We start from the raw sequence: 26,763 nt of genomic DNA on the forward strand, positions 1-26,763 counted from the left end.
TCATTAAGATCAACAAATCAAATTGTCAAGATTGATTTATTTACAATCATTGATCTCAACATTTGACCTTTAAATCATTGATATTGGTAATTCAAATTTTAGAAATTAGTAATTTGAATTGTTGATCCCAATGATTTGAATAGTCAATCTCCATTATTTCTGTTGCACGTTTTATCGAGGTGAGGGCATTAAGATAGAGAAAGAAACATTTTAGTCGTTAAAATACCGCCCTCTCTATCACAAGGCCAATTAAGTAATTTTTCATTAAGATTAAACCATCTATTACTATTTGATATCTTCTTCTAAGAATAAGGATAAATTAGTAACTCAACATGATGTCTTCGTAATTGATAATTAGCCTCGTTTGACTCTCTCCCTCCGAAAATGCTCGCATGTTCTTCTTTCTTCAGCCCTTCTCTCATGGATCTTCTCAACTTTCAAAACCCTAGTAATTCTGTTTCCAAAACGCTAGATTTCCCCGTCTTTGATTTTATACGCAGAGGAATCACGGCCACTGAAATGGCAGATATTGCCTTCGATTTTCTCGTCCCGTCATGGTGGGAGATCAAGATCACTGTCGCTGCAGCCATATTCGTGATCGGAGCGTTTTCGTTTTTCTCTACTAGAGGTGGAGGAGGAATAGATGATGGAGATAATGATTGTGCCCTTGGAGATGATTCGAGTGGTTACGTTCTTGATGATAAAGACAAGGTTAATTATCACATTGAATTCTTAATCCCCGTAGAAAAATTTGTTTTTTTTTCTTTTTTTTAGTTGGATTATCAATCGATTTATTGATTTTTTATTTATTTTATTTATAAATTTGATTCATACTTGGTTTAGTCATGGCGATGAGAGATGGCTATGTTCAGTTTTAACTTTTTTGTGGAATTGTGTATGTTTGGATTTTGTTCATCGTGCAGAATTTTTTGTAATATCTGTTTGTAATTTTTCCTATTGTAAACATGGAAGTTTTGACCTTTATGGGAAAGACTCATCATCTGTTTGAACCTTCAATGCCCACGTAATTCCCATATAAGTTAGAGCTCACATTGTATAAACTAAACATGAGAAGCTATGGAATAAATGATTTTCCCAAAGACTTGAAGTATATTTATCACTTTTGTACATTATTTCATGTTGGTAAGCTGTGATTATATGGGAACCATGAGACAACTACAAAGTTTGCTACAATAGCCAACTATATCCTATAATGTATAAATGCAATCAGGAAATTAAGGAGGCATGAAGATTCAATTACATTTTTAGAGATGGTAACTAATCTGCATACTGCAGCCCATTTCTATTCTCTCCAAATGTGCTTAGTCTAAAACCTTCATAGTAGAAGAAGCTTCAATGACTAGAACATAAATTGGTTACTTAACTACTAATAAACAATTGTATTGACAACAATAGAGGTGCTGTTTGGGGCTTGCGACCATAGTAGAAGTGCTGTTTGGGACTTGCGATCATTGCAGACCCCTTTCTTGGAGGCTGTGATTACTGCAGACCCACTTTTGGAGGCTGCGATCACTGCAGACTCATTGTTTGGAGGCTACAATCACTGCAAACCCACTTTTAGAGGTTGCGATCACTGTAGACCCTTTGTTTGGAGGAGGCTACGATCACAACATCTTGGTTCGTTCTTGGCTAGTTACATCTATGCAACCACACATTACGGTTAGTTTCATATTCTCCAAGACTGTAAAACAGATATTGGATTTCGCAAAGAGTATTTACTCGTAACGTCAAAACAATGTCTGGATATTTAATTTAGAGCGTGAGAGTTTTAGCCTTTCACAAGGTAACTTTCAGTCACCACCTATATATCACAACTACGTGTTCGATGGGAAGAGTTGACCTTCTACTCCTTATCCTATGCTTAGAAGGATTTTGTTGATGAGGTATTATATGTTTTAATTCTGGATAAAAATTCGAGTTTTTCAATTTTTAGTTGGGCTTTGGGATGAGTTTGAGTATGCAAGAGTTCATTTATTAGGTATGGATCCCTTTCTGTCTCTATAGACTGCGTATTTGTATGTCTTAGTTGATGAGACCACTCTGTTATACTTGCTCACATACCATCTCCACAGCCTTCCAGCAAATCTGTCTCTATGTCAACGATATAAATATGATCATTGTGGAAAGTTGGGTTACGTGAAGGCTCGTTACTATGCACTTCATGATCCTAATCAGCAGTGTTAACTGTTTGACCGATCCTTAGCTCATGTTGTCTCTTAGTTGACTACTGATCAAGCACTCCTTTCTACTGCTATCTTCTCATCGGAGTCGGTATCTATGTCCTAGGTTGAGTCTGACAAGTTAAAAAAATTCTTCAATCAGATGGAGATTTCATCTAAGCCGGTCTTTATTTTTGCTTACTCAGGTACCTTTTCATTTGTATACAGTGTTTCCACCACTTTCTCACCCTGGATCATTGATCCTGGTGCCTTAGATAACATGACTGGTACGTCCTCCTTCTTCAAAACCTATAGTATTTACTTTGGTTATCGCAAGGTTTGCCTTGTTGATGGTTCTTTATCTTCTATTGCTGGGCAAGGTCATTTTTCTATTACACTTTTTTATCCTAAACTCATACACCGCATGTTCATCAACTTACTACTAATCTTGTTTTTGTTAGTACCATTACCAAACATTTGAATTGCAGTGTAATCTTTTATTCCTCTCATTGTACCTTTCAGGATCTAGAGTCGAAGAGAACGATTAGCACTAGATGTGAAGTGAATGGCTTGTATCTCTTGGACATTCCTGCTTTACCTACCACTCATTCTGTTTCTTAGCTTAGTAGTAGTAGTCAGTCTAATAAGACACTTGTGATGCGTTGGCACGTACGCTTAGGCCATATTTCTTTTGGATATTTGAAACACATGTTCCCTACTTTATTTAATAATAACAATTTACTTGATTTTTCGTGTGAAACTTGTCAATTAGCTAAACATGTGCATCCGCATTATCCTATTAGTATGAATACTATTGCGCCTGCTATGTGTGGGGTCCTTCTCCTATCGTTATTTGTTTTTGTTCATCGATAACCACAGTTATATTACTTGGGCCTATCTTATGAAACACAAGAGTGAAGTATATGGGATCTTCAAGCAATATCTTGTTTTGGTTCATACCCAGTTTGGTGGTACTGTCAAGACTTTCTGTTCTGATCATGGTACTAAGTACACCTATAGTGAGGTATTAAAGATTTGTTTAGAGTCTGGCATTAAGTATCAGATGTCCAATGTTAAGACTCCTTATTTCTATTTCTATTTCTAATAGGATTTCTATTTTTACTTCTACTTCTAGTAGGATTTCTATTTCATAGTTATGTTAGGAGTACACTTCCTTATTGGTTTCTAATTTATTTTAAATTCGTTTTTTGTTATTTAGACTATAATTAGAATTGCTTAGAAGTCTCCAATTTGAGTTCTAATAAAATTAGAAAGTTAGTATTATGTTATAGATAGGTTAGTAATATTAATTTTTAGTATTTTATTAGGATTACAAGTTGTTTTGATGAAGTTATCTATATAAGAAGCTCAAAATCCAAAAATTAATAATTAATTCAATTATCTTTTCTCTTTTAATTACTTTTTAGCTTTATGCTTTATTTTTTTTCAAGTTATTGCTTGTTTATCAATTGAATCTATTGATTCAAATTGATTGAGTGTTCCATTGAATACTACCTATCGAATCTATTGATTCACACGCTTCCGCTACGTCAAGTGGTATCCGAACTCTTCCTACGATCCATATTCATGGTTGGTGAAGGAGAATTCATCACTAAAACTGAATTGGAAGTCCAATTCGAGAAGTTTGAAGAAGGTGAACATCTTAGTTGTATTATCTGCAACTTATTGCCACTACAACATGTTGATTCTTCAACTTGACATTGTTTTTTCCGAACTACATGTAAGGTTCAAGGTAAGTTGTGCCAATTAATTATAGATAGTAGAAGTTCGGAAAATAAAATTTCAAGTTACATGGTTGATGCACTCAAGCTACCTACTACGTAACACCCTACACCTTATTTTATAGGTTGGGTGGACGATGAATGCAAGAAAAATGTGACAAGCTAATGCTCTATTTCTTTTAACGTTGGGCAATATAAGGATGATGTTATTTGTGATATCGTCTCAATAAGAGCATGCCACATCCTTTTGGGAAGGCCTTGGCTTCATGATAATGATGTCACCTACCTATGTAAAGCCAACACCTATTCTTTCATGCATAATGGTGTCAAAGTGATCTTACACCCTTCCCATTCAAAGCCCAAGGCTACCCAACCAGCCAAGGAGAATGGAAAATGCTTTGTTTCTACTAACATCAATGAAGATTTAAAAGAAACAAGTCAAGTGTTCCCGATGGTAGTATAACCTTCCAATCGAGACCCTCCTACTCAAGTTTTTCATCAAGTGTAGTCCCTTCTTGATAAATTCCCTCGTATTCTTTGTTTGGAAATGTTGGATTCATTGTTTCCTATGAGGAATATACAATACCACACCGATTTGGTGCCCGATGCAAGTCTTCCAAATCTACTTTGTTATGAGATGAGTTTGAAAGAACATGACATATTGAAGGAACAACTGAAAAAGAACCTTGAAGCTTTTACTGACAAATATAAAATCGGTGTCGATCGAAGATTCAAAAGGTATGAAAAAGGAGACTTGGTCATGGTTTATCTTAGTAAATATCGTTTTCCTACCATAATTTGCAAGAAAACCAAGTTGAAGAAAATTCAACCCTTTCATATCTTGGAGAAGATTAACAATAATGCTTATGTGATGGATTTACCAGATGATATAGTATGGTCAATTAAATTATTTAAACAAAGTCTGAAGAACGGATATAACTGGAAGTGGATTAGAGTGAGAGATGAATGGAAAACAAGAAAAATAAAAAGCCTTCAAGAAAAACTCGAGGATGAGTTTTTTTCAAAGAAAGGGGGCCTAATGTAGGACATCTACAGTTTTAAGTAGTGTTCTAATTCTATTAGATGTCTATTTCTATTTTTAGTAGGATTTTTATTTCTACTTCTAGTAGGATTTCTATTTCATAGTTATGTTAGGAGTACAATTCCTTTTTAGTACTAATTTGTTTTAAATTTGTTTTTATTATTTATACTATAATTAGAAGTGTTTAGAAGTCTCTAATTTGAGTTCTAATAGGATTAGAAATTTAGTATTATGTTAAAGATAGGTTAGGAATATTAATTTTTAGTATTTTAGTAGGATTACAAGTTGTTATGATGGAGTTATCTATATAAGGAGCTCCAAATCCAAAAATTAATAATCAATTCAATTGTCTTTTCTCTTTTAATTACTTTTTAACTTTATGCTTTATTTTTTTTCAAGCTATTGCTTGTTTATCAATTGAATCTATTGATTCAAATTGATTTTAAGTGTTTTATTAAACACGGCCTATTGAATCTATTGATTCACATGCTTCCACTATGTCAGATTATCAGAAGACATTTGCTTTGGTTGCGAGGATGACCACCATTCGAGTTATCTTTTCTATTGCCACTATCAGAGGGTGACCTCTCTTTCAATTAGATACTAAGAATGCATTTCTCAATGGTGATCTTCAGGAAGAAGTCTATATGGTCCAATCTCCTGATTTTCTCACATTTGTTTCTCCTGCACATGTTTGTTGTCTTTGCCATTCTCTCTATGGATTGAAGCAGTCTCTTTTTGAATGATCTGAGCGCTTTATTAGGGCAATACATCAGTTTGGTTTCGATCAGAGTTCTACTAATCACACCCTTTTATTGTGTCACTCCAAGGACAAAACTGTCACTTTGATTGTTTATGTGGATGATATAGTCTTTACTGGAGATGATAGTACTGGTATTACCGAGGTAAAATCTTACTTAGGACGTCAATTTGAGATTAAGGACCTTTGAATTTCTTCACTATTTTTTGAGTATTGAGGTTACGCGGTCTCATTCTGGTATATTTCTCTAAGCGTAAATATGTCTTTGATTTATTCAGTGACTCCGGTCAACTTGGTTCTCGTCCTGTTGATACTCCTATTGAGCAGAATCACAGGTTGGCTGATTCTGAGGGGGAGCGTTGGTTGGATATTGGTCAGTATCAGTGTCTTGTGGGAAAATTGATCTACTTTACTATGATTTGCCTCGATATTACTTATGTTGTTAGTGTTATAAGTCAGTTTATGCATTCGCCTCGAACATCTCATCTTATTGCTATTTATTGTATTCTTAGATATCTCAAGGGGTGTCCTAATCGAAGTATTTTGTTTAGTAATCATGGTCATCTTCGTGTTGAAGCATGGACAAATGCAGATTATGCAGGGTCAGCGACTGATAGAAGGTCCACTTCTGGATAATGTACTAAAGTTGATGGCAACTTGGTAACTTGACGTAGTAAGAAACAAGATGTGGTTTTTCGGTCCAATGCTGAGTCAGAATATAGAGCTATGGCACTTGGAGTGTGTGAGTTGTTATGACTCAAGACCTTACTAACTGACTTGTGTCTTCTCATGATAGCCCCATTTTCACTATATTGTAATAATAAATCAATTATTAACATAGCAGAAAATCAGGTTCAGCGTAACAGAACGAAGCATATCGAAGTTGATATACATTTCGTTAGAGAGAAGATTGTTTCTGGGAAGATTTGTACTCCCTTTATTCCTACATCTCAGCAACTCATCGATATTCTTACTAAAGGTATTAGCAAAATCACTTTTGAAGGTGTCTTGTCCAAGGTGGGCATTGTTGATATTCATGCACCAACTTGATGGGGAGTGTTGAATAACTATTTTTATTTAGTACTTTATGTCTTTTATCTTTTTTTGTCTTTTCCACTTATTAGATTTTTTAATCTCTTTAAAGTCTAAGTAGGGCTTTGTAATTAAAAAGAAGTTAGATTTTTCTCAATTCAATTGGACCATAATAGAGTTATGATGTATTTTTCAATGCAAATTTTATTAAATAAAGTTTGTTTACTTTGTTAAAATTAATCAATTATAAGAGAATGTATTTTTTGCTAGAGATAGTAAGTGGCAATGGAGTAGGTAAAACATTGGAAGCATTCAATAAGAAAATTGATATTGAGTATAGTATATATAAATCAATATATAATGATTTGGAGACGTTCCACACCCTAAGATATTTTTGAACTTACTGCTCCTCGCTCCCGCTCTCATCCTTGTACTCGCACCCGCTCTCGTCCTTACACTCGGACCCGCTCCCGTCCTTACACTCGGACCCGCTCCACGCATTGGTCACTTGACTTGTGCCTATATAAGGCACTTAATTTTTAAGTAAAAAATGACATGTCCACGATGTAACCTAGCTGCGTCCTTGTCATACTCAGGTGACATAGACCTCACACTTCCATCCTTAACCCTTTGTTATTGAATTTTCCTTATACTCCAGAGTGGAAATTATGGTTGTTGCCACTTGCCATGACCTAGGAAATGTATATGGAGGATTATTATTGAATTTTGCCACTACTCAATTTTATGTTTTGTCACTTTCATTCAACTTCTTGTTATTTAAAAATCGAAGGGGTGAATGCACCACACACCAGTCAAAAGTTAGGACCTTTTAACTAGGTATTCATAAAGTGCCCATTATAAACAGCATTAATATTATTTTATTGTCCAAACAAGAGAAACACAAAAAGGTAAATGACTACTTGATATAATTTCATAATTGTGCTTATGATTAGAAACTCTTCAAAATCTCTACAAACTTCTGTATAGAGTAATTTTGTCAGTATTTTGGAAAAAGATGGGGTGATCTCTAAACATTAAAAAGAAAACAACTCTTCAATTAACACTGCAAAAATCCTCCTAACAATCTCCTTCTAAAATATTCATAGTTAAAAATTGTTATCATCATTGTCGTTGCCACCCCTAACCCTTGTCCAAACTATTTTGGATGGCTAAACAAATTCTTTCTCCACATTCCTTTCTATAGTCTTATTACCTCTAGGAGTGTTTATGCCCCCAAATTGTCTCTCATTACTTCAAACCACATTCTTTTCAGCTTTGCCCTTCTTCTCTTGAGGCTTTAATCTAGATCAGTTTTCACCATTGACGTAAGTTGTCTTAGTTGGACATGCAAAACCACCAACAATCAACTAACATAATTGGGATCCCCGACGACTCGATTTCAAAACTCTGTTTGACATCTCGTCTCATCCATGGATGAGACCGAGTTGTCTCGGACGAGTCAACTTGTCTTAAACGAGATAAACCCTTTAACTTGTTGTACAATTATTTACTAATGTATATTTTTATGAAAATAATTATTAACTTTTTTAATAAAATAATGTTGATTAGAAGATGTTTAATCATAAAGCATATTTTATTTAGATAATTTGTATTTAAATTATAAAAAATTTAATTATTTTAATTAAAACATACACAATCCCGGTTGACTTGGATGAGATTTACTGATTCAGACGAGATTTTCAAAATCTCGGCCCACTAATCTTGTTTATCTTGTGAGATTCTGCAAGCTGAGACAAATAAAAAAAACTATCTATCTCGTTCATGGACGATTCTGAGATGACTCGGGCAAGATTTAAAACCATGCATAACAATCAACATCTTATTCTAATTCCCCTTTTTCTCACCTACGGGAAGTATTGTGAGTCTCCTTTAGATGTGTGATTTAAAACCATGCGTGACGATCAACATCTTATTCTAATTCCCCTTTTTCTCACCTACGAGAAGTATTGTGAGTCTCCTTTAGATGTGTTCATTTATCACATAGCCATCTCAACATCCGTTTCCTAGACACTTGTTCTTACTGTCAATTTAGACACATCACTCATACATATCAATATTACTATTATTACAATGCTTATTCTGTACCTTAAAAATCTAGTTTTACCATGACGACAAATTTCAAAATAACAAATATTCATAATGTTTTCATTTTTCAATGCATAAGACATAGTAGCTATATAGAACAAACCCATAAGGATCAAAGTACTTTTAAAAAATGATTCTTGCATGAATTAAATGGACACAGGGAGAGGCTGGAGCAAAGTTGATTCTTAAATACTTGGGTATGTCACTGAAACAACATGGCTATAACATATTACCAAGGGCGGAGCCCAGATTTCTTCCTAGGGGTGGCAAATCATAGGTCATGGTAATGTTGAAGAGCTTGAAGATCACCGATTTTGGAGAGAAATTAAGTGTTTTTGGTTAGAGATTAAAGAAAAGGGTATTTAAGTCATTTCTCATTTGTTTAGGGGAGAAGACCCAAGTCAAGTGATGCAATGCCATTAGTTAAAAACCATAATATTTTCCAAAATGCCATGCCCCACTTAACCTTGGTCTTCTCCAATAGACAAATGCAAAATGACCAAACTACCCTCGTTTTCAATTTGAAACCAAAAACTGTTTGAATTATCTTCGCAAAATCAGTCATCTTCAACCTCTTAGATAATTTTTTTATATACCAAGTTTAACTAATTCAACCTAAAATCGAAGGAAAAAGATAAACTTTTTGAACTAGAAGATGATGAGATTTGTGATAGAAAACTCTTAAGGTATTATACGAGGAATTAAAGCAATGCTCAAATGGATGGATTGAAGAGGAAATTAAATAGATTAAAATTAATTTTCTATAGATGTTAAAGTGCTTGAAAATGAATGATTTTATGAAGTAAAAAAAGGTTTTTTTTTAATTACAAGTTGAAAATGAGTGTATTTATATATATTTTTATCATTCTAGAAAAGAAAAGAAAAATTAAAGAGGGAATGTCTTTGTCTTTAGCTTAAAACATATAATATCCAAATTTGATGAGGGGGTGTCTAAATCACCCAGAAAAATTGTGCGGGTGGGAATAAGGTGAAGGGGGTGTATTATCACTTTGAAAATAAATGTGGTGTGTCTTTAAATCCAACAAGTCTAGAAGGACCTCTAATCACCAAAAAAATTCAGGGGAAGGGGAGGGCAGGGGCAAAAATTGAATGAGGGATGGGAGAGGGAGAGAGGGAGGGGGGGGGGGGGGGCAATAAGGTTTCAGGGTGTGTGTAAAGATGTGAAAACATAGGGTGTTTCTCAAATTATCCCAAAATTACATGGTGTAAAAGTCAACGAAAAAGTTGAGGGGGGTGGCCCCCCACTGGATCTGCCCCTGCATCTTACACATAAGTTTTGGATATGTGTGGGTGTGTGGCTTCCATTTGAAATTTCTGGGTAACATAGGCCTAATCCTTGCATAATGTAGTGCATCTGCAGCTACATGCGTTTAACATAACATTGATTCATCAGTTGACATTACCAACCCCAATTTCTTCTTAGTCATTTGTTTTTTCTTCTTTTTGGTCTGAAAAAACTGTTATCCTCTGTGGTATTAACCGGATGATCTCCATTCTCCACTTGTTTCATTTCTTGTGCATTTTTTTTCTTCTTATGTTTATCTTTTCTTGATCTAATCATGGAGCAGTTCCTTGTCTTCTTTTGAATTTTGATGTTATCAAATGACCAGGTTCATGGTGCAGCCTTAATTTTGGTCGAAAATGTGATCTTCCATCACTAGGTCAAGGTTTTGATCACCTTCCCCTTCAGTTATGATCCATCCAATCATTCTTGAAGTTTGGACAAGTAGGAAACTTGGAAATCCGAATGTTATAAAATAACTACAGCTAGTTGGGACCCCATCATCAGTCCTTTCTTGCACCAATCTTTTCTATTTCTATATGAAAATGTGCATTATGTGTTGCTTACAAAAAAATTATGTTGTATATTGACCTGTCCTTGCACAAGGTTATGTTGTTTTGTCTTTTTTCCTAGTTTCATATCTCAAGATGTAAGCTGATATTCTTCCTTTTATGTTCGTTAGCGTTGTCTTCATTTTTCTGCACTCCAATCCCCTGCTCTGCTTGTATCTGTTTCATGAAGTGATTTTCCGTTTGTTTGACGTGCAGTTCTGCACTTATTTTGTAGATGGGCCAGTTTAAAGGAGATTCACAAAACAATTTTGCATATGTTATCAAGGTATTTCCTATCTTCTAGAAGATGTATTGGTCTCGAATTATTATGCTTGACCTTTATCTGATTTCACGCTTTTTATGATGAAAAATATTATCAGATGTGAATAGATTTCAATGCAGCATGCTCTTCACCTTATATACTAAGCTTGACAATGGAATAAGTTATGGTGGCAGTTCATTTAGTTAATGTTTTAACCAATTTTCTGTATTTCAGTTGGAACTATTAGCAGCCAAGAATCTAATTGGTGCAAACTTGAATGGCACGTCAGATCCTTATGCCATCATTACTTGTGGTGAACAAAAGCGATTTAGGTAACTGGATAGTAGTTCTCATAAACCTATGTCCATAATGGTTGATGATTTGATGCAATGAATCTAGTCTATCTTATGTGACCAACTAGTCCTCTCTCTTCCTCACACTCTCTCTACCTCTCTTTTGATTGGTGAAACTAAAATTTATTAAAACTGAATGCCAAACCAATAATTACTTTAACGAAGGCTGTTCTCTAAATAGGGAAGATAATATGAGCCGTAATAGTAAAAGAGAAATATTTCTTAAACTTTGGGCTTCCATCATAGAAATCTCCAACCCAACAAATATCCAGGATCTCACAACTATCCTTTCTTTTTTTGATAAGTCCAATATTTCATTTTAAGGAGAAACAATAAATTACTTCATTGGGTGGTTGAGAAGACCAACATAAGCCTCAAGACACAATCTACAATTCCCTAATGAAATGAATATTTCCTGCCACCGTACAAATAGTTGTACCACTTGACACAATCTTAAAAAATACCCCTTGAAAATCGTTGTGTAGCTTGGGCCACATGACGATGAGTGCTTCGATAATCATTGTGATATCCTTCACCAAATTCTCTTTTTGGTCGAAGATTCTGCCAATTTTTTTTTCTGTCCAAATATCCAAACAAACTGCAAGTGGTATCAATCTCCATAAAATCCTACCATCAGACAAAGGTTTGTGACTCCTTACATTGAAACACATTGATACAATGGATCAGAATCAGCATATATCGAAGATATTGCAAAATGGAATTGAATTTGAAGCTAGATTACAATGGATTGGGTGATGATTGATTAACTAAATGTACCATAATGAGCTCATGTGGTATTAATTCAATTGTCAATATCTTCTCTAAAGTGATTATCCAAAACAAGAAAGTTCACCGTAGAAGGGATTTTGACATCCCAGATTAAGAAGGCCGGATATTTATGTCCAAATTTAGTTCTCGTATTTCATTTTAATTGTGCCACCATGTTCTGATGGGATGCTTTCAGAGTCCTGTCGGTCTTTCGTGTTCCTATTCCAGGTTTTATGCCCAAAATTTTTGATGCTTGTTTACTATGAGGACTATATAGATGAAGAGGATTATGACAATGGTGGTGGCATGTTTTCGAAGTGTTTTGTTGCTTAATCTTGGATGATTTCTACAATAGAGTGCAGACATCTCGGTGGCATTTTATTGGGTGACAACTACTTCAGGACTCCTAAAGACATATAAGAATCCTTTGATGGATAAAGTGTCTCAAAGGAGTAAACTATGTGGATGGTAGATAGTCTATGAGGGATCTAATTCTTCTGGAAGCAAATGAAAGGTTTCTGGATTGCATTTTGGAGATTGAGCTATCGTTGGGTTTATCTTTCTCTAATAAAGATAATGAGCAATACTCTTTCTAAAATTGAAGTTAGAACATAAGGAGCTAGGGATAGTGTTGAGGAAAAGGATGTAGCCACTTCAACCATGATCACTTCTTTATCCCTGCAGGAAGAGTACATCCAAGTACCTAGATGTATTTCGAAGATTGAGCTATCGTTGGGTTTGTTTTTCTTTGATAAAGATAATGAGCAATACTCTTTCTAAAATTGAAGTTAGAACATAAGGAGCTAGGGATAGTGTTGAGGAAAAGGATGTAGCCACTTCAACTATGACCACTGCTTTATTCCTGAAGGAAGAGCACATCCAAGTACTTAGATGTCTTTCGTATAGATTTACGGGATCAACATTAGTCCAGGGTGATTGGTATCATCAATGTAAACCCTAAGGGGTTTTACATTTATCGGATAGGTCAGGAATGGAAAACAAGATGGAACATAAACCTAGCTACCTAAAGAGGTTCAAAGTCTGAAGAAAGACTTATTGGGGCTCCTAATTAGAGATGGGTCTTAAGAAGTAAAGGGAAGGTGTCTAATTTTGTGGATGGTGGTTAAATCTTTTCATGGAATGTTTGTGCATTGGATGACAAAGATCAGAGGACGGTGGTCAAATCAACGATTAAATAGAAACAATCTCATATCGTTACTTTCCAAGAAACAAAGTTAAATGAGATTATGGGTAGAGCCATCTTGGAGTTGTGGGGTGTAAGAAGTGTGTGGTTGCTTGCTTTTCCTTGGACTGTTTCCTCTGGGGATACCTTTGTTATGTCCGATCCTAAATTCATCATTGTATTTGACCAATTAATAGTCTTTTTTGTATCAATTTTATGTAATTATGTGCACGATGAATTTTAATGGGCTTTCTTTGGGATTTATTGTCACACCTTCAATTTAGGATCTAGATTTTTCCAAATCTTGAGGATGGGGCCAAAAAAAAAAAAAAATCAAAATCAAGATCTTCAAATCTTAAATACGATGTGAATTTCTTCCAAATAATTTTAATAGAGTTTTCCCTAAAAATTGGACTTATTAAAAATTTCATCTGTATAGAAATACATGTATAATCAAAACACATGTATCCACTACATCCTAACAAGCATTCCAACCACCATATCACATCGAATATATATATATATATATATCATTTCTAAAAATCATAATTATAAGTACAATCCAAAAGTGTTACATACATCAACTACACATATCGATCGATAATTATTCACAACATAAATTATTAACTCTCACTTTCTCGATTTATACATACAAGAAGACACAATACACATGGTACTAATATATACAAAAAAGTCCGAAAGTAGACAAAACTAATTTCACTAAACTCCAATCTCAGCTCACATATAACAAAAATAATGCTCATCATCCTGATCCTGCAATCCCTCTATATAATGTTTCTCATCAGGAAAAAGCATCTCGGTAGCTAGGACATCTGTAATGTTTTGTTTGTAGGGTGAGTAACATGAAAGTTACTAAATAGTAAACTCACATTTCAAATTAATAGTCCTAATATGAATGGATAAACAAGCTAATCTATTACAAATAATGCAAGTTTTTAAATAAGTAAACAAAATGAATAAAACCTGAAAACATGAAAATCTTTAATAAAGCAGTAATGAAATATCTCCCATCTCATAATTAAATTTTTTGTAAACATGCCATAAGAACATAAATTCTGGTGGTGTATTTGATAAAAAAGATGAGGTAAATGACCAATACAAAAGTATCGATCTGTATATCAATGTTGCAGTACTTAACCAATGTGGAACTCACCGTTAGTCCCTGATTTTATGGTCGGTCTGGCAATTTACCATAATTAGGTGATCGTGTTTTTCGGCTCAGGTTGGCCGTTGATCTCTAATGGAAATCAATCGTTTGACTACTATAGATTGTAAATGATCATTTGTCAAGCCATCTTCATCATATCTCTTATTGGAAATAATCTAGTTATTTTATTCTTAGTTATTATTTTAGTAATAACTTTTATTTATTTCTTATATGTAACGGTAGTTTTGTCTTTTGACTATTTTATTATTATAAATTCCTACCAAACTCTCAGATTGAGACTTGACGATTATTCTTTTCAAATTCTTCTTGGTATCAGAGTCACGGAATTTCGCTCTCTCTATTTTTTTCCTCTCCTTTTCCTCCTTATTCACTAAATCCTAACCTTAAGCAATCTCATTCGATCTTCTCCTCTTCGAGGGTTTTTTAATTTTCTTTTTTCCCTTTATCGCATGTTGTGATAGAGATTTAATCACATGCTGCGATAATTTTTTTGCGCTGTGTTTCTATCCCACGTTAGGGGTGGTTCATCCAAATTAAACAAATTTTTTTTTGCCCTACGATAACAACATTGGCTATTTTTAGGGTGTGCGATAACAACTATTAGCATCTTTCTTGCCCAACGACAACAGTAATTGCTGTTTTTTGGTGCTGCAACAAAAGTTAGCAACCTTTATGATTTTTTGGTGCTGCAACGGCTTCTATTAGTGCCTTTTCTATTCTATGACAACAACAGTTGCTGTTCTGGGTGTTGCAACAACCTCTATATTAGCATCTTTTCTGCCCTACGACAACAACAGTTGATGTTCTGGGTGCTGCAACAACAACTGTTAGCAACTTTTTTGCCCTACGACAGTAGTAGTGGCTGCTTAGGTGTATGTGACAGCAACTAAGCTAGTGCTTGGTGTCCTAAGACAACAGCAATGGCTGTTTTAGTGCTGTTGATAGCGATCATTAGCAGTTTGGTGCCCTACGATAGCAGCAGTGGCTGTTTTTTTGTGTTGCTGACAACAATCAGTAGCAGTTTGGTGCCCTAAGACAACAACAATGGCTGTTTTTAGTGTTGTCGACAGTAATCATTAGCAATTTTTCTGCCTTGTGATAGTAGTAATGGCTGTATACGACAGTAATAGAGGTTCTTGTTGCTGTCCTTCGATAGTACTAGTATGGGAGATCTCCCTTCGATCCAAAGTTTCTTGTTGTTCATAGTGCACAATGACGACAACTAATGAGACTACGGATTCTACCACAACCCTTGGGGAAAATTCCTCAGTCCAGTGTATAACCAATACCTTACTAGAAGGTCGGAATTTCTAGTCCTGGTCTCTGTCTGTGTGATTTATTTGGGTAGTAGAGGTAAATTTGGATGGCCTTTAGGCACCGTCACTAAACCACCCCTCACTGATCCAATATTTGAACAATAGGAGATCGATAACTGCACTATTCTTGGATGACTATTTAACTCAATGAACCAGCGGGTCTATATCATGTTTATGTATCACGAAACTATTCCATTTTATGGTTAGTCCTCACTCAGACATATGCTCACTCTAAGAATGACTCGAAGATGTATGAGCTTTATCTAGACATTGCCCAAGCTTCCCAAGGAATATAAAGTGTAGCTGATTATTTTGAATTTCTTCAGTCTCATTGGGAACAGCTCTCTTATTATGAGTTTATGACTGAGTTATCTGCAAAAGCAGCCGGGTTTGGGGTTAAGAGGATTGCTTGACAGTAGACATATCAGTTTCTCATAGGTTTACACCTTGAGTTTGAGGTACTTTGGACCCAGATCCTTAGTACCACTCCTTTACCTCCTTTATTTGAGATATTTGCCATTATTGATAGTGATGAGCGTTGTTGTCGAATTGTTCCTTCTCAAACTTAGGTCCCTGAAATTTTTTCTGCTTTAACTACAGATCAGATGGCTTTAGCAGCCAACTCGAGTTTTCCCAATTCTCGTAACCCTAAATCTAGAAATTGTGGCCGTGGCAACTGTGGTCGTGGTAAAGGGAGTAGTCTTACTTACAGTCATTGTGAGAAGGATGGCCATGAGAAGGCCCGCCTTCGGTCATTCCATCTTTGGGACAGTTTGCTCCCCATGCCGCTGCAGTGGAGTCATTATCTATTCCTCTCACTGATCTTCTTTCTTCACTTAGCACTATTGATTTGCAACAGTTATAAACTTAGATTGCCTTTATTATTCGAGATTAGATTCATGTTCACACTCATTCATCTTCGACTGTGGCCTTAATTACTACTCCTCTAGATACATTTTCTGTTTTTCATGTCACTCAGTTTGGCTCTGCTCCTCTGACATGAGTTGTTGATTATGGTGCCTCTGATCATATTACCGGTGAGTCTAGTCATTTTAATTCTACTTTTCCTACCACTCGTAGGGCGGTTCACCTTGCTGTGGATCTCTTACCTCTATCCACAGTAAGGGTATCATCCCCTTATCCTCTGGGATTTCCCTAGATTCTGTGCTTCATGTCCCTCACCTATCTCTTAATTTTTTGTTTGAGTAGTATTACTAAATCTCAAAATTGCCCAATTATTTTTTTTCTACTCTGTATTTTTCAAGACCCGAAGGACCCTCGATTTCTCGGACCTAGGCAAGTGGAATTGCCTCTATCCACTTGGTGAAGTAGTCGGTGGTGGCCAGAATGAATATCCAATTCCAGGAGCCTTTGATAGTGGTCCAATGATGTCCAATCCCCATTTAGCAAAAGGCCATGGACTAGAAAGAAGATTCAGTTCTTCTGCTAGCTGACGGATCAACTTCTTAAGGTGTCTCTTACACTTGTCACACTTATTGACATACTTCTATGCGTCGGCCTGCATGTAGGGCCAAAAGTTGCCCTGTGTGATAGCTTTGTGGGCCAGGGACGTTCCTCCTGAGTGGTTTCCACACTATCCTTCATTTATTTTATTTCTCCAAGGATCTGCCCAACTTCCTTGGGCCTCACGCACTTCAGATGTGGTCCCCCGAATAACTTCTGGTGTGAGTCCCAAAGGGTCCGAAGGAGAGAGGCTGAGCTAACAAGCTGGCTGAGTATATCGTGGAGATGCCCGCTTTGTGATTGAGCTAGCCGATAACTAGCTGATAAGTAGGATGATCTCTCCGGTCTGACATGAGCCACTCCATTCTCTCCTTAACAGCCAACTTACGTTCCTACTTCCTCAATTACATCCTCTTTTGTTGCGTAGGCACACATGGTGTCTCACGCTTTAGTGGAATTTTACATCAATTTACTTCCCTTCAAACTCAGGCCCAATAGAGGTGGATACCAAGCAATCTCATTCCGGGTTCGGGAGAGATCCAAACAATTGCTATTGAGTGCCCGCCTCCTTTACTTCATCCTCGAAACCGGATACGAAACGATCTAATTCCAGGTTTCTCTATTCGAATGCGGGCGATCTCACTCTAACTCGTAGTTGCTAGAGTTGTTATTGAGAAGCACGCCAGAGAAAAGACACTATATACGTAGTTTTTCAGTTGGGGCTTGAAAGCCTACATTTGCTACTGGCGCACTACGGCTTTTTAGCTGTCACTTGTATTTGTTTCTGGTTGGTGATTCCTTCTTTCATTCATTAATCATTCTTTCTGGCTTGGTTGAACTAGTCCTTTCCTTGGGACCCACTCCCCTCGTTCAAGCAAGCGATCCTGCCCTACTTCCTTCTTTCTTCCCCAACTCTGCTGCTTCAATTGCAAAAGAGTAATTGTCGCTAGTGAAACGCACAAAGATGGGGGTTTTCACTTTCATATCCCTATTGAAACGCAAAATGCATCCAGGTACATGGCCACGAAAAAAAGAAGAGAGACCTTCCCTGAGTATGAGGGGAAGCAAATTGATGTAAAATTACACAAAGCGTGGGACACCACGCGCTGCCCTCCTTGGAGGAGATTCCAAGCTGTATTTGCCATCAAGTGAAGTTGAAAAATGTGATAGACGTGCATGCTTACGCTTTGGCGTGCAACGACTTTTCTATAAGGCTCACTTAAACAACCTTGAGCGCTGCGGTGCCCTTTAAGTTTAGAGGCACCTATATTTACTAGCAAACAAAAAACAACCTGACGCACATAAGAGGGGCCTACGTTTGCTATTGGTGCGTTACGGCTTGACTTGACTTCGAGGAGGATTTTTGGCAAGGGGTATGAGAGACATGGGTTGTACTTGTTTGGATCTTAGCCTATTGCTATTCTGGCTTCTGTCCTCTAGAAGCCACACGTTTTCCTCTCAAACTTTAGATTTATGGCATGCTCGCTTAGGACATACCAATTTTCAGTACTTATGTTCTTTATTTCCTATTTTAAAAATTATTTGTAATGGATACAAATTTCAGTGCTTTGTGTGTGAACTTTCTAAACACACACACTTCTTATATTCCTCGTATGAATCACGTTAATGCAATATTTAATTTAGTTCATTCTAATGTGTGGGGGCCTTTTTCTGTTATTACTTTCAATGGTCATAAATTAATATTATGTTACATTTATAGATGATGACTATTTTTGTTACACTTGGGTTTATCTGATGCATTCTCATTCTAAGGTGCTCCTTATTTTTGTTAACTTTTTAAAAATGATTTAGATTCAATAGAATATCACTGTTAAATCCCTTAAGTTTGATAATGAGGGGGAATATATATCTGATGGAATTCGTTCCCATTTTCACGAGCATGGTATGCTTCACTAGTTAACTTGTCTTTATACTCGGGAGCAGAACGTGATGGCGGATAGCAAGAATAGCCATCTCATGAATATTATCCGCTACCTTTTTCGCAGAATGCATGTTCTTAAGACATATTGAAATATGGTTGTGTCCTCACTGTGGCTTTTTTTCTTAACCACGTTCCGAGTCGTACCTTGGAGGGACAGATACCTCTTCATGTCCTTCATTCTGATAGTCTTCTCTTTCCAATTATACTTCGAGTCTTTGGGTGTACATGCTTTGTTCAGGGAAGGACTCTCCATTGCACAAAATTGGATGACAAAGCTATTCGATGTGTTTTCTTGGGTTACTCCTCTATGTTAAAGGGGTATCGGTGTTATGATCCCGTTTCTCACTGTGTCATACACTCTCTTGATGTTACTTTCTTTGAAAATGTTTCATACTTTTATCTTACATCTATTTTGCAGGAACCGTCTCTTATAGTGCTGCCATCTCCAGTTTTTCCTCCATTTTTGTCGACACTTAAGGTTTGCACTCGTTGCTTTTGCCCCTCTACACCCTTGCCAACTTCCTCCTTAGATTCAGGCAGATCATCTCCTACCTCTACACATATACCTGATTTTATCCTTTCTATTTCTGACTCTCACTTACCTATTGCCCTTCGCAAAGATAAGTGGGGGTGTGTTACTGATTATCTTATTACCCAATTTGTTTTCTATCAGGGTTTTTATTCTTCTTATCAGGCCTATTTTGCAGCTATTGATTTTATTTGAGTTTCTTGGTCTGTATCAGAGGCTTTGCAAGACCCTTACTGGATTAAAGTTATGATTGTTGAGATGGATGCTTTATAGAAAAATAATACTTGGGAGCTACTTACTCTCCTATCTTGGTAGTGGACCGTTGGTTGTAAATGGGTCTTCACTGTAAAATATCTTGCCAATGGCATTGTTGATTGGTATAAGGCCCGCTTAGTTGTTAAAGGGTTTACACAGACTCCAGGAAAATATTTTGGTGCCATGTTTACTCTTGTTGCCAAATTCCCCATTGTTCGACTTCTTATTTCTTTAGTTGCTTGTAACTCCTAGCCACTTCACTAACTTGATGTGAATAACACCTTTCTAAATGGTGATTTGGCTAAGGTGATTTATATGGACCCTCCTCATGGGTTTAATCTTTAGGGAGAGTATTTTAAGAATGTATGCCGTCTTCTTAAATCCTTGTATGGCTTGAAGTAGTCCTCACGAGCATGGTTTCGTTGGTTTTCTAAGGTTATTTTATCTATGGAGTTTTTCAGATGCCACTCAGATCATACTTGCTTTATTTGTCGAGGAATGGATGGTCATTGCACCATTGTCTTGGTTAATGTGATTGATATTATTGTGACCGGAGATGATGCATAGTGGATTGATAGAGTTAAGGTGTTATTGGGTTGTGTTTTTGAGGTTAAGGATTTGGGTTCATTCAAGTACTTCTTGGGGATAAAAATGGTCCATTCTCGCCGTGCTATTTCGTTTTCTCAGCGTAAATACATGTTGGATTTCTTCAAAACAAGTTCGAATTTAGAGAGAAGAAGATTAAGGGAAAAAGAAAATTAAATTAATTAGCCCTAATTAGACTATATAAGTATTACATAATATGAGTAAAGGGAAAAGACCAAAAAGGATACAGACTTGACACAGACTTATTTAACATTCCCCCTCAAGTTGGTGCATGGATATCAACAACGCCCAACTTGGACAAGACATCTTCAAAGGAGGCTTTACTAACACCTTTAGTAAGAACATCAGCGAGTTGTTGAGATGTAGGAACAAAGGGAGTACAAATCTGTCCTGAAACAATCTTTTCTCTAATGAAATGATGATCAACTTTGATATGCTTCCATCTGTCATGCTGAACCGGATTTGCAGCTATGTTAATAGTTGCCTTATTATCGCAATATAGTAAGAAAGGGACCGGCACAGGAAGACATAAATCAGTTAGTAAGATCTTGAGCCACAACAACTTACATACTCCAAGTGCCATAGCTCTGTATTCTGACTCAGCACTCGACCGAGAAACCACATCCTGTTTCTTACTGCGCCAGGTTACCAAGTTACCACCAATTTTAGTACAATACCTAGAAGTAGATCTTCTATCAGTCATTGAACCAGCATAATCTACATCTGTTCATGCCTCAATGCGAAGATGATCATGATTTTTGAATAAAATACTTCGACCATGACATCCCTTAAGGTAACTAAGAGTACAATAAACAACAGTAAGATGAGATGTTTGAGGCGAGTGCATAAACTGACTTACAACACTAACATCATAGGCAATGTCAGGGCGAGTCATAGACAAGTAGATCAATTTTCCCACAAGACGCTGATATTGACCAATATTTGACAAAGACTCCTTAGAATCAGCTAACCTATGATTTTGCTCAATAGGAGTATCAGCTGGACGAGATTTAAGTTGACCAGAGTCACTAAGTAGATCAAGGACATACTTACGCTGAGAAAGAAATATACCGGACTGGGACCTCTCAACCTCAATACCCAGAAAATAGTGAAGATGTTCAAGGTCCTTAATCTCAAATTGACGTCCTAAGTAAGTTTTGACCTCGATAAGGCCATCGTCATCATCTCCAGTAATGACAATATTATCCACATACACAATCAGAGTAACAATTTTGCCTTGGGAGTGACGCAAGAACTAGGTGTGATCAGTAGAACTCTGATGAAATCCAAACTGATGCATAGCTTTAGTAAGCGCTCAGACCATGCACGAGGAGACTGCTTCAGGCTATAAAGAGACTGGCGAAGATGACAAACATGGGCAAGAGAAGCAGAAGTAAGAAACCCAGGAGGTTGGACCATATAGACTTCTTCCTGAAGATCACCATTGAGAAAAACATTCTTGACATCTAACTGAAAGAGAGGCCACCCTCTGATAGCAACAACAAAAAGGAGAATGCGAATGGTAGTCATCTTGGCAACCGGAGCAAAAGTTTCCTGATAATCAAGCCTATAAGTCTGAGCATAACCCTTGGCTACCAGACGGGCTTTATAACGAGCAATGGAACCATCTGGATTATGCTTAAGCATGAATACCCAGCGACAACCCAGAGCTTTCCTTCCAGGTGGAAAAGGAACAAGTTCCCAAGTTTGAGTCTTTTCAAGAGCAGTCAACTCATCAATCATAGCTGCTCGCCATTCAGGATGGATAATAGCATCTGCAACAGTAGTAGGAAAAGAAACAACAGAAATAGAAGCGAGGTGGAGCTGAAGGCGAGCTGGTCGGATATAGGAGGGATGGTAGTATCACGTGGACGTCGAGAGTAAACCTGCAATGGAGGAGGGGACGAACTGATGGGGGGTGGAGAAGGAGGAACAGGCATGGGAAGGGGAAATAAAGAAGGAAATGGATCATTAGGTGAATATAAAGAAAACCACTCAGATTGAATGCCAACGGACCCATTATAGTAAGGAGTATGCTAAAAAAAAGAAACATCTTGAGAAATGAAACATCGTTGAGAAGGAGGATGGTAACAACGGTATCCTTTCTGGGTAGAGGAATTACCCAAAAAGATATATTTTACGGCCTTAGGTTCAAGTTTAGTATGAGTTTGGTCAAGAATTTTAACAAAACAGATAATCAAAAACACGCGGAGGAAGTGGAAACATGAGACGATTTGGAAAAAACTTAGAGAGGAGTGTGACAAACTGAAGAATACTGGAGGGGGTCCAATTAATAAGGTAAACAGCAGTAAGAACTGCATCAGCCCAATAGGATTGGGGCATGTTCATGCCAATAGAAATGGCACGGGCTAATTCTAGAATATGGCAATTTTTTTTTTCTAATCTACCGTTCTGCTGAGGGGTCTTAACATTGGACATTTGATGCTCAATGCCAGATTCTAAACAAAGTTTCAAGACCTCACTATGGGTGTACTCAGTACCATGATCAGAATGGAAGGTCTTGATGGTTCGATCAAATTGGGTATTAAACATAGCAAGAAATTGCTTGAAGATCCCATAAACCTCACTCTTGTGTTTCATAAGATAAACCCAAGTGGTGCGACTGTAATCATCAATGAACAAAACAAAATAACGAAAACCAAGAGTAGATGTGACAGGGGAAGGACCCCACACATCAGAATGAATTAAGTCAAACATAGCAGGTGTAGTAGGATTCATACTAATAGGATAAGAAGAACGCACATGTTTAGCTAATTGACAAGTTTCACAGAAAAATCAAGCACATTGTTATTATTAAATAAATTAGGGAACATGTGTTTCAAATATCCAAAGAAATATGGCCTAAGCGTAAATGCCAACGCATTACAAGAGCCTTATTAGATTGACTACTAAAACTACTAAGCTGAAGAGCAGAATGGGTGCTAGGGGAACCGGGAACATCCAGGAGATACAATCCATTCACTTCACGTCCAGTGCCAATCGTCCTCTTCGACTCCAGATCCTGAAAGACACAATGAGAAGAATAAAAGGTTATATTGTAGTTCAAATTTTTGGTAAGATTATTAACGGATACAAGGTTAGTAGTAAGTTGAGGAACATGTAGTGTATTAGTTAATGATAAAGATGATGTAACAGGTAAGAGATCTTGACCAGTTATGGAAGACAAAGAACCATCAGCCAGGTGAACCTTGCGATGACCAGAGCAAACACTACAGGTTTTAAATAGGGAGGACGTACCGGTCATGTTATCTGAGGCACCAGAATCAATGGTCCATGGTGAGGAAGTGGTGGAAACACTGTGTGCATATGCAAAGGTATTTGAGTGAGCGAAGGTAGAAACCGGCTGAGATGAAGTTTTTATCTGATTGAAGAATTTCCTAAACTTGTCAAGCTCGGCTTGGGATAGAGATAACGAATCCGATGGGGAGGTAATAGTTGAAGGAGGTGCTAAATCAGTTGTCTGCTGAAAAATTACATGAATTGAAGATCGTTGAGACTATTGACGATGCTGATTAGGACGACCATGAAGTGCATAACAGCGAGCTTTCAAATGACTCAACTTTCCACAATGATCACACTTATGTCGTTGACGGGTAGGCAAAGACCTGCTGGGGAGCTGTGGAGAAGGTAGATGAGCAAGCATAACGGATTGATCTCTCGAAGAAAGGGGAAGGACAGCTACGTGACGACTTTCATCAGTCAAGACATAGGAATATGCAGTCTGTAGGGACGGAAAATGATCCATACCCAATAAATGAACTCTCGCATACTCAAACTCATCTTGGAGACCAACTAGAAACTGAAAAACCCGATTCTTATCCAGAATGGACGCATACAATGTCTCATCAAGAGGGTCCTTTCAGGCATAGAATAAGGAATAGAAGGGGGCATAGAATAAGGAATAGAAGGTCAACTCCTCCCATTGAGCACGTAGCTGTGATATATAGGTTGTAACTGAAGAATCACCTTGCGAAAGATGAGAAATCTCACGCTCTAAGTTAAAGATCCGAACGTTATTTTGACGTTACGAGTAAATGCTCTTAGCAGACTCTCATATCTACTTTGCTGTAGAGGAGAACATAAAATCAGTTGCAATGTGGTTGCATAGATGTAACCAGCCACGATCGGACCATAGAATCATTAGCAAACCAATGGGAGTAAGAAGTGTCGGTTTGTGCAGGTTCTTTGTCTGTCCCTGTGAGGTAATCGATCTTTCCCTTTCCACCAATGAACATTTCAATTGATCGCGCCCAAAAGAGATAATTAGGACCATCTAATTTTACGGTAGTAATTTGAATGCTTGGAAAATCGGTTGAGTGAGAAGGAAGGCCATTCGATCCATTACTAGTAATCGAGGAAGATGATGTCTCAGAGGCCATCAAGGGCTCCGTGTACTTTGGTTTGAAGGGAGTTCAAGTAAAAAACAAGAGGCATGATTGTAAAAGCTGCGAAAGCTAATCAAACACTGATGTGGGTGACCCGAGTTGTCATTACCGCAAGCGAGGAATCAAGGATCAATACTGCTGTAAGAACAGCACCTTGCTGTAATAAAAAAAATAATCTCTGTAGGTGTTAAAAACGACTGCCACCACTCTCGTATAACAACCAATGATGGTTAAAGATCAAAAAACAGTCATCTGTTGTGATCGCAGGGTTTAAAACAGCAGTCTGTTGTGTCGCACAAGCCAGAGCAGCCTCTTACGATGTAAAAAAAAAAAACAAAGAAGGTCACCTGCTGTGATCGCAGGTCTCGAACAGTCACCTATGATGATCGCACAACTCATACAGCCACCTATGATGGTCGCACAATACTAAAAATGCTACCTTGAGTGTCGCAATGCCCATAGACAGTCGCCATGGGTGTCGTAGGGCTTAGATACAGCTATTGCTGTGAGAATAGCCTGATTGCAGGCTTCGATTAGTTATTAACTCCCTATCGCATGATGCGATTAGGGTTTGTAGTGACAGAGGACCCTCGTAGGGGTGATATGAATTGAAAATGAGAGGGTTTGGGTGATGATTTAAGGAAGAATAAGTCAATGGAGTTTGTAGTAGTGGGTTTCGATGGAGGTAGAGAGCTTAGCTCTGATACCAAGTTCGAATTTAGAGAGAAGAAGATTAAGGGAAAAAGAAAATTAAATTAATTAGCCCTAATTAGACTATATAAGTATTACATAATATGAGTAAAGGGAAAATACCAAAAAGGACACAGACTTGACACAGACTTATTTAACAAGACACTAGGATACTTGGTTGTTGTCTTGCTTCCTTATGGATCAGAATCGTCTTCAAACTGACTCTGGTGATCTTTTATCGGATCCTTCTTCTTATTAGAAACTTGTAGGCCGTCTGATTTATCTGACTAACACTAGACCGGACATTTCCTTTGCGATCAGTCAGTTCATCATACTCCGCGTACTTTTCATCTTAATGCTGCTTATCGTATTCTTGGCTACTTGAAGTCGCATCCTAGTCTTGGGTTTTTCTACTTTTCAACTGCTCAGCCACATTTGTCTTGTTTTACAGATATTGATTATACTGATTTTCTCATAAATAAGAGATTTATCTCTGGTTTATGTATTTTTTATGGTGATAATCTTATTTGGAGATTGATATTCACTTTCTCAGAGAGAATTCGACCTGGTGATCTTCATACAATTTTCCTACCTTCTTCAAATCAGCTTGCCGACATGCTTAAGAAGTCTATTGGTCCTTTTATTATTAATTCTCACATTGTCAAGTTGGATTTTGTTGATATATTTACTCCAGCTTGAGGGGGAGTATTGAAAATAATTTAATTAATATTAGTCTTAGTTATTATTTTAGTAATAGCTTTTATTTATTTTTTATATGTAAGGGTAGTTTTATCTTTTGACTCTTTTATAATTATAAATTCCTACCAAGCTCTCAGATTGAGACTAGACGATTATTCTTCTCAAATTCTTCTACTCTATGGTATGCATGTGTCTTCAATCAATCTAGTCATCTACAAATCATCTTTACATCACAATTTGTTGTTTTCCAATAAAGATAATATAGGAATTTCTTGAATAGTGGGTATAATGGTATTCTCTAATGGTATCCCATACTATCAGAGAGAATATCAAACATCTATTATTTTAAATTAATTGGTTATTTTTGGAAAGAGCTATTGATTAA

The 26,763-nt window shown here is 36.9% G+C and overlaps 1 protein-coding gene across 2 annotated transcripts in view; it reads left to right on the top strand.

Annotated features, from left to right (window-relative positions):
- Window positions 1-336: 336 nt before the first annotated feature.
- Window positions 337-26,763, top strand: part of LOC147396494 (C2 domain-containing protein / GRAM domain-containing protein) — a 90,244-nt gene continuing 63,817 nt past the window's right edge. The window contains exons 1-3 of one of the 2 annotated variants that reach the window (XM_086451098.1): window positions 337-711; window positions 10,952-11,002; window positions 11,213-11,310. In XM_086451098.1, coding sequence (XP_086307224.1) covers window positions 385-711; window positions 10,952-11,002; window positions 11,213-11,310 — 476 coding nt within the window. In that variant the 5' untranslated portion in view covers window positions 337-384. Of the gene's footprint in view, window positions 712-10,932; window positions 11,003-11,212; window positions 11,311-26,763 lie in introns of both variants that reach the window. The other variant, XM_086451099.1, reaches the window with a different exon arrangement.

This window comes from Akebia trifoliata, chromosome 8 (genome assembly GCF_017979445.1).
Source record: "Akebia trifoliata isolate Shusen 1 chromosome 8, ASM1797944v1, whole genome shotgun sequence".
In the NCBI taxonomy this organism is placed as follows: domain Eukaryota; kingdom Viridiplantae; phylum Streptophyta; class Magnoliopsida; order Ranunculales; family Lardizabalaceae; genus Akebia; species Akebia trifoliata.